Source organism: Danio rerio, chromosome 25, assembly GCF_052040795.2.
Source record: "Danio rerio strain M-AB ecotype USA chromosome 25, GRCz13ab, whole genome shotgun sequence".
Classification (NCBI taxonomy): domain Eukaryota; kingdom Metazoa; phylum Chordata; class Actinopteri; order Cypriniformes; family Danionidae; genus Danio; species Danio rerio.
In genome coordinates this window covers 8,228,723-8,238,089 of record NC_141045.1, presented here as the reverse complement: position 1 = coordinate 8,238,089, position 9,367 = coordinate 8,228,723, and the positions used below count along the sequence as shown (strand labels likewise).

The window sequence follows — 9,367 nt, the reverse complement described above, 5'->3', positions numbered from 1 at the left end:
TACGAATTAGCCACTAAACTGGCAAAACGTAAAATACTTACGTTTTCTCGTGAGATCAGGCTGGTTATTTCACCCAGATTATATGATTGGGTCATAAAATCTATTACAACTGACTACAATCTGTGCTTGTACAGACTTAAAATGTGAAATGCCAAAATGAGCTATTGGAGGGGTGGAAATACTGATGTTAAATGCAATAATTGGTACAAGTCTAGCTTGTGCCCAAAGCTTTTTATAAATGGAAATTAAATTACTCGGTTCTGTCCACTATTAAAATTTGGCCTGGTGTCAACAAGTTTCTCAAGCCTAATAAGATAAAAAAAACTTCATTTCAATATAAACAATTAAACAATATAATAGCAATTAAATATATAAACAATTCTTCGCAAAGCACATACTGTAATTGTAACCTGGAAACAATAGCGCATTTATTTTTAGAATGCAATTTTGTAGAAAAATTTTGGACAGAAATATCTTGGCTTGTCTTCTCAGCTTACAAAAAACTTTTTGATATTAATATAATTAATGGATTGGTTTTGATTTGGGAGTCAGATTGTAAGGAAATAAACAGTATAAGTAAAAATTTAACTCTTTGTGGCCTTTTCCATCTTCACAAATGTAGAGTTGTTCAGTGTTTGCCTAATTTTAGAACATTTTCTTTTTACTATATTATGAATCTTACTGCCTGTCACAAAATAATAATATCGCAAAATAATTGTTTTTCTTACAAGTATTTTTTCCTTTACCCCTTGTATCATTGTTACTAGATGTACAATGAATATGTATAATTTGTATTCAGATCACACAATGTTTGCACAATTTAATGTTTCATGTATTCCCTGTTACTTATGTTAATAATAATAATAAAAAGAGTAAAGTGAAATGTGATTCTCCCAGTTATCTAAAACAAACTGTTTGGTTTTTAATGTGTTGCTCATTGTTTGTATTTAAATATTTTCCTATTGTTTTTATTTCACTGTATTTAATTGCTTTTATAATATTTTGTGTTATCTCTAATCTGGGTTATCAATAAACTAAAGTAAAAACCATAACAAAATAAATAAATAAATAAAATAAATGTAGCCTGAAGCACGTATTTCCAATGAACCTGGGTTGTGTTAATACCAAGTGAAAAAAGTCATATATGTATATTAATACCTCCTACTATGTAATAATAATAATAATAATAATAACAATAATAAAGATTCTTCTGTACAGCAAAAAATAAACAAGGCACATTTTTTGGTAAAAAAATCTCCATAGATTGTTTAATACAACATACCATATTTTCAACAATTCAACATCAATAAAATTGTGTTAATTAAAAAAAAGAAAGGATAACGAAAAAAGAAAACAAAATGCATATTACCTTTATTGCACAGAACAATTTAAACATTTTGTCATACTAGATTTTTTCACCTTTTTAGGTCTTTTTTTCCTTTTTTCTTTAGTATAAAAGAATATTATGGACCACATTAATGCACATTATCATCCTGGGCTGAATGTCGGAGAGGTCATAGAAAGATTTATTCGATGTGACGGGGTGAAAAAACAGCAGGTTGACCACAAAGGCAGAGGATCAGAGAAAGATTCAGGTATGTGTGTCAGATTAACTCTAAAGTGGATCAGTAAGGGTTAAACCATCTGTGCGGCTTCTCCATCTGCAGCTTCAGTCAGCAGTATAAACCACTTAGCAAGGCGAAACCCATCTACACCAGAGCACAATCCAGCGCGTAAACACAGCTCAGTGTCCTTGCATGGAAATCACCTGGCCTGCTCGGCCCAGATTAAACACACACTTAAAAACACAGCTGTAGTGTAGCGAGAATTCATTAAACCATTGCATTTCAGCACCAAAACCTGCCCACGGCTCCGCGTTTAATTGTGCGTTCTTCTCATTTAAGTTACTCCATCTTCTTCGTTCACAAACATTTAACATACCGACTGTAAACATGAATGCTAGTCTTGTTCTCCAAGTAGACAGTGGTCAGTGCAACAAATTATTATGACAAACCATTTAAACATTTACATTTTTAAACATACTAGTATCTATTTTCATGCCTTGGTGTTTTTACTCATTTTTATTCATTATCCTACTGAAAAAATCCATCTTAAACCAGCCTAGGCTGGTTGGCTGGTTTTAGCTGGTAGACCAGGCTGGTTTTAGAGGGGTTTTGGCCATTTCCTTGTCTTAGCTAGCCAGGCTGGGAGCCCAGCCAAAACCAGCAATATAAAGCTTAAATCAGGCTGGTCAAGCTGGTTTTAGCTAGATTTAACTAGTCATTTTCCAGCCAAGGCCAGGCTGGAAATGGCTGGAAACCAGCCTGGAAATGGCCAAAACCCCTCTAAAACCAGGCTGGTCAACCAGCTAAAACCAGCCACCCAGCCTAGGCTGGTTTAAGCTGGATTTTTCAGCTGGGTTAATATTAATGATTATTTATTTAGGTAGCTGTTCTTATTATTAGATACAAGAACTGATTTCATTCATACTAGTATCTAACAAATAAAAACTAGTCCAGCAGACACACAACGTCATAAGATGTTAATATTAGGTTAGATTTAGGTCGCAAGCGTCTAAGGACAATGCTATTTCGATGTCCAATCGCTTATTTCACGCGCCCGCCATTTTAAAGAATCAAAGCGAGGCTGCGGTGGGAAGAAACCCGGAAGTATAGGACCAGCACTGTAAACATTGCAATAACATGCTGTGGACTACAAACCTCCAGCTGTTGCCGAGAATTCCAATTGCAGATATTGTGTAAACATCCCTTTAATATCATTCTGCAAGTTTAATTTAAACAATTAAAAACAATTAAGCATCAAACAACGTCACAATCTCTTTGAGAGTAATATGCTCAAGTGTCCTCCCTGGCTTCAGTTCATGGCACCAGTTAAACACTGTGGGGACGCTTTCCTGCTTCAGCCTATGTAAGTTAACCTGGTAAGCGATAAAACACTGCAGTCGTCTGTAGCACACCCTCGTGTTGTCTCGGTACTGAAGTTTTAAAAACGTCTATTTCCCGCTAACATTCAAGCGCCGCTGAGCGTGTTCATAAACAGCACTGATTTACCATAGTATTCACCAGTGCTCATCAGTTAACCGCACTTCACCCAGTGCAAACACAGATACATGGACACTGGAGCGCGCAGCAGCCGTGAAGATCAGTCGAGTTATCAAGCAGATCACTCGTCTGTGTTTGTGCTCGGTAAACAGCAGAGGGTGAACTGATGACCTTCTCGGCCAATCACAGTCATTTCTGTTGAGCACATGAACACAATGGCAAATCAGCGCTGTTTTAAGAAAGCCATCAACAGTGCCTTAAATGTTAGCAGGAAATTGACGGTTTTCCTTTTTATTCAGTATCGTGACAAGTCTAATATAGTGAAAGAATCAGGTCATTAACTCGAGTTTGATAAATGGCATCTAAAACATGTGTTTGGGAAAGAAAACGTTAGCTAACTAGTGCCATTTCCCTTAACTTAGCTGAAAATGAGGTCTGATATCTCTTTTTATTTCCACCATTCAGTCAGAACGGACCTTTGGGTCACTTGGAAGGTGGTGAAATGATAAATTTGTGTCACTTTTTCTTCACTGATAAGATATACAGCCAAGTACACGACGTTCCTATGTAACTCCCAACGATGCTTCGGGGTTTCTTCCCACCGCAGCCTCGATTTCACTTTTAAAAATGGAGGGCGCGTGAAATTAGTCTAAAATCACGTGAAATTACATTGATATTTGATTGATTTTAGGTTGTGTTGGATAGTGACAAAAATTCCAACATCGAGCCAACATCTTAAACTAACGTCATATTGACGTCAAATACTGACATTTATTCAACGGGTATGGCAACCAAAATCCAACGTCTGATAGACGTCATACTGGTAACGTCTATACAATGTCAAGCTGTAACATCATCAGATGTTGATATTTGGTTGTTTTTAGGTTGTGTCGGAAAGTAACCAAAATGCAACGTCTGTCTGACGTTCGATATTGACGTCGGCCTGATGTTGGTTTCTGACGTCATCCCAATTTTCATTTCCAAACAAAATGCAACGTCCTACGATGTTGGAGTACAATGTCAATCTGACGTCACGTTGACGTCCTGTGCCTGCTAGGAGTATTGGTTTAATAGATATGAATATCGAAATTTTATTTATAAGTAATTTTCAGAGGATCACATGCTTATCATTGCTTACAGACGGTCCCGCATTGTTCAATTTATGATTCACCAATCAGACGATTCCTAAGCCACTATAACTACACAAAGTTCCATATAACAGCCATCTTCATTTTGAAGAATCCCCCCTTCCACCCCTTACTCCTCCTCCCTTCCTAGATGGGTGGCACGGTGGCCCAGTGGTTAGCACTGTTGCCTTACAGCAAGAAAGTCACTGGTTCTAGTCATTACCAAGCCAGCCGACATTTCTGTGTGGAGTTTACACATTTTCCCTGTGCTCAAGTGGGTTTACCCCGAGTCCCCCGGTTTCCTCCCACCATCCGAAAACATGCACCTTAAGTTATATGACTAAACCGCAACATAGACATGCTCCTAGTAAGTAGTTATCTCTTAAGAGCAATCACTATCTGTTCATTCCTACAGCAGGGGAGTTCTCAAGATCTACCAGAGCTCAAACTCCCCTCTCGCCTTGCAAACGGGAGGGAGCCCCAGGCTCGAGGATCTTATGAGCTCAGGGCTCTCTCTCGGGACAGCATGCCAAACTAGCTTTATAATCAACCACTAGCTAAGTGTGAACTCTTAAAATACTAGAATCAATTAGGTTTTAAGTACCAGAATGTAAAAACAGGTACTGGTATCATTAAAAAATAAGGACGTAATGAATACCCAAAACAATCTTGTGGCGTAACTTTATGATTTAGTACCTAATTTTAATTAATTTGTATGATGTCATTCATACTCATGCTAGCACGATTTGCTCATCAACCAATGAGCAGTAGAGTTGGGGAGGGGAATAGGGGTATGCATCCTTTTAAAATTGGCTTACGTTTATTTGTGAGATGGAGCTATATTACCAAGTAGATATTAAAAAAATAATTTGGATTTAATAAACATCTAAACATAAACATCTTGGCTAAAACAAGGCTAATTGAGCACTCAAAATCTAATATCTGGTTTATTACTATTAATCCATAGTAATCAAAACAGAACAGTTGATATTTGATAGACAGTTCCACATAGAAGTCAATGTCAAAAATGTGTTACTGCTAACTGTAAAATAGATACTTGTCATTATTACAAGCATTAGTATCTAATAAAAAAAGCACTAGTATCTTTTAAAAAGAATCACCCTAGAGCCAAAATAATAAGCTGTAATTGGTCGCCAATAGATAAGCATTAATATCTAATAAAAAAAGATACCAGTAGCTATAAAATAAGTACTAGTAGCATGACAGTAGATACTAGTATGTTTGATAGATTAAATGTTGAGTGCAGCATCTGTGCCTTTAGACGTGCTGGAGTGTTTCTTTGGGAACCAACGCTTCATAAAATGTTAAGAAAACAGATTTGTGATCATAAGACAGGTCCAAGACTGAGACCATCAGACAGGTTTGAGAGCATGAGACAGGTTTAAGAACCGAGGGACGGATCTGAGAGCATGAGACAGGTGTGAGACCCAGCAGGTGAAGGTGATTGAGTGCTGTCGAGCATATTAACACTCTCACCTTTTGATGAAATGATTGATTCTGTTTCAAACTCGCTCACTCTCGCACCTACGCACTCCGAGATAGAGCTATACATTCTTGGTTTGGCTTCTGAGTCAAAAAAAAAACAACAACTCGAAATGGGTTGTTATAAAAAAATGTGAAGCTGTAGTGCCATTAAATGGGTTTAAACCTGACCAGGCACGACAGAAATGCTTGCCGTAGGCTAAAATGATCATCGCTACATAAAATCAAAGCAAAACACACAACAAAAGTCACATAATTACCGGTGCTTTCACTTGCCTAGCCATTAATCCAACCTGTTCTTGCTTATCTAGATGCTTGAGTCATGAAATTCCCTTCGTTAATCCCACAGATATCCGCATCTGAAAGCAAAATTAGACCCTAACTGCAGAGTACAGATGCAAGGAAACAATGCGTGGTGAAAGTTGCGCTATGCACACACTTTTCTGTGACAGGAATGGGAATGCAATCTATTATATTCCACATTCTGTTGTTAGGACACAATGTAGAAAACAAATTTGGCCAAATTCAGCAGTTAGGCTTGCTTAATGTGCTTTTCACCCCTGATTTATTTATCTACTTTTACTCTCATAAAACTATTAATTTTAGTAGAAAGCAAGAAACCAATGGGTTAAACAAAGAGGATGCGGGCAGCAGGACTGCAGGGAGAAGGATGCTCTGCCTTTGCATTCTGAAGGTTGACACAAAACATTTTGGAGGTTCGGTTTTCCTTTTTTTCCACGTTTTTTTTTTTAGCCCATAAAAATCCACAGGAACTTAAGTGTTTTAAAACAAAATCCTCTCTCAAAGATATTGGTCCCCGTAGGCTGAGTTTAAGCGGCCATCACAGAGGAGTGCGCAAGAGGACATTTTCCCCCTCTCATGTTCAATATTGAACAAAAGCACCAACCACCCCCCCTGTGCCGCACATCCGTCTTTAGAAAGGGGGAGAAAAACCCCTCCTCTATGGGGAGCTCATCAGAGCCAGAGGTTGTTCAGGCAGGGAATCTCTTGCTTTTGTCTTTACGAGTCTTTACGAGTAGGGTCTTTTGAACTCCCTGGTTGGATTATATCATTTTCATGTTAAATTTCCGAGGGGCATCGGCGCCGCTGCTGCTCATCCCAGCGTCCGATTTGCGTGGGACATACTCAATCTCAATATTGTGTTTGCTGTTGCCTTTGCCTCTGCTCCAAAGGAAGAGCAGAACAAGGCAGAACAGAACCACACCCAAGAAAGAGATGAAGCCCATGGTGGTGGCGATGATTAGCGTCTTTATATCGAATGGAAACGGGACTGTCGCTCTAGTTTCGTTGATGCTGTTGTCGTTGGGTTGGTTGGAGATGAACGCCAAGGTTTTGTTGGGTTGATTGGGCCAGTCTGGCGAGTAACTGTGAACATGTAGGTGGGCTAAAGCGGTGTCGTTTCCACCAGCATTACTAGCGATGCAGCCATACGTGCCATTATCCTGAATCTGAGCATATCGCACCTCTAGGGTACCATCTGGGAAAACAGTAAGCCGACCTATCGTTTTCATAGTGATGAACTGCTTTTGTGGTGAAAGCCACATGATCACTGGCGTCGGGTCTCCGTCTGCTTGGCAGACAAAGTGGACAGTGGTGCCCTCATCGACAAACTTCTGCTGTGGCTTTCGATCTCGGATCCTAGACTTGCGACAGGTAAAGTAATTAGGCTGAAGTATGTCAGGAAAGTCCTTGAACTCTTTTCCCTGAACGAACTCAGGTGAGGAGCACGTTGGTTGTTGTCGGTTGAAATTGAGCCTCCAGCGGCGGCGGAAAACCCAAAGCAAACGGCAATCGCAAGCCAATGGGTTGTCGTGCAATGCAAGCGTCTCCAGGTTCCCCACCGAATGAAACACAGACTCCTCCAAGGTAGTAAGGAAGTTGCTAGAGACATTGAGGACTTTTAGGTAGTTGAGTCCTCTGAAAGAGTAGGGCTCGATCACTGACAGTCGGCCGCCCACAAGGTACAACTCCTGCAGTCGGAGCAGGTCATGAAGCCGATTGCCCTCAATCATCTGGATGGGATTGTAGGACATGTTGAGGAAACGAAGATAAACCAGGTGCCGCAAGGCTAAGTATGGAATCGATGTCAAGTTTGCGTTAGTGATCGTTAGGGAGGTTAGATTCAATCCGTACAAGCAGTTGGTGGTCATGGTATCCAGGTAGGGCCAGTTGGCGATCTCCAGCACTTTAAGACGATACAGCCTTTTAAAGCTGTAGTCTCTAATGCTGTTGATGTTGAGGTTTCGCAAGCGCAGTGTGACCAAGCTGTGCAGATGCGTAAAGGCCTCTGTGGGGACAGAGGTTAGGTTGCACTTTTCTAGCGTGAGTTGCTCTAGGCTGCTAAGGCCATGAAAGGCCCTGTGGGATATGAAGACAAGGTCATTATCCCCGACCTCCAAAGAGCGCAGGTTGTACAGATCCTGGAACATGTAGTCCAGCAGAATTACGATCTTATTTTCACTGATATCCAGCTTGGTTAGGTTACTTAGGCCTGTGAACACTCCCAGCTGGATGAGCTTTAACTTGTTGCTGCGAAGGCCGAGAGTCTGCAGGCCATAGAGGTTGTTAAAGGCGCCGGGCTCAATGGCCGAGATGGTGTTCTCATTGAGCTCCAACTCCTCCAGTTGCGGGAAGGCAGAGAACTCATCTGGGTTTATGGTTTTGATTCGATTCTTGCTGAGGTCTAGGAGTCGAGTTTCCGACGGGATCCCCTCTGGAACGGACATCAGCTTCTTGCGGTGGCACAAGACCGAGCGCTCTTGAACATTGCACTCACATCGCGATGGGCAGCCCGTGGCAGAGCCAGACAGCACTGTGCCCAGCATCAGTATTAGAATGGGCTGCCAGCATGCCACCAGGAAGCTGTGCCCACTCACTTCCCCTGCCACCATCCTACCGGTTACCTGCACAAACAGAGAGAAGAAGAGCAGTGAGTTATAAAATATGAAATTCAAGGCATCCAAATCAATAAACAATTACACTGCATGGTATTGACTAAACGTTCTACTATTTTATTTTCACTGGCAAGCAGAGAATGGCTCTGAAACATCAGTGAATAGTTTGTTTATTGAACGCCTCGCACTGGAAAGGGTAAAAGAGTGTTTTACTAAGTGTTTTGCTGATAGATCAGAAATTATTTTGCTTTTCCAAAGTGTCAGCTGCATGTTTCATCAAATTATAGACGCACATGTAGAACTGTCAGATTATTTAGGAAGAGCCAAAGGCATAACCACACGAATCGGCACTTTTGGATTCGATCTCCTTTGTTTTCACCTCAGCCAGTTTGACTTCAAAGGCTTTAAACACAATAGCATTCGTGCTAACCGAGCTCAGGGACTTGCCTTGGAATCCATTGCAAGGGTTACATCACCATCATAAGATATTTATGACCGCTCTAAACCTCTGATGCACCTAACACAGCCGAGCATTGAGTTTGAAGACCGATTCTGTGTCCCAACCAGCCTTTTCACTTTCAAATCCACTGAGCGTTCACACTTCCACGTCTAGGATTCATATAAAACGACAGGATGGAAGCATATGTGTGAATTTATCTGCAATTTTCAAAGAAAATCCACTTCACAGGAAGTCAGCAGGCGTGCATATAAAATAGCCAGCATATGGCATCTGCGAGTGAGACTAAATGACGAGGAGACC

At 40.5% G+C, this 9,367-nt stretch overlaps 1 protein-coding gene across 8 annotated transcripts in view; it reads right to left on the bottom strand.

Moving 5' to 3' along the window:
• Positions 1–1,238: 1,238 nt before the first annotated feature.
• Positions 1,239–9,367, bottom strand: part of lingo1a (leucine rich repeat and Ig domain containing 1a) — a 187,638-nt gene continuing 179,509 nt past the window's right edge. For 2 of the 8 annotated variants that reach the window (XR_015525986.1, XR_015525989.1), the window contains 2 exons: positions 3,692–8,616; positions 1,239–2,651 (listed from right to left, as the gene is read on the bottom strand). Coding sequence is in view for 2 of the 8 variants with exons in the window: in XM_087311526.1 (XP_087167652.1) it covers positions 6,757–8,604 (1,848 nt within the window). In the remaining 6 variants the exon portion in view is untranslated. Of the gene's footprint in view, positions 8,617–9,367 lie in introns of all 8 variants that reach the window. The other 6 variants (XR_015525987.1, XR_015525990.1, XM_087311526.1 and 3 more) reach the window with 4 other exon arrangements.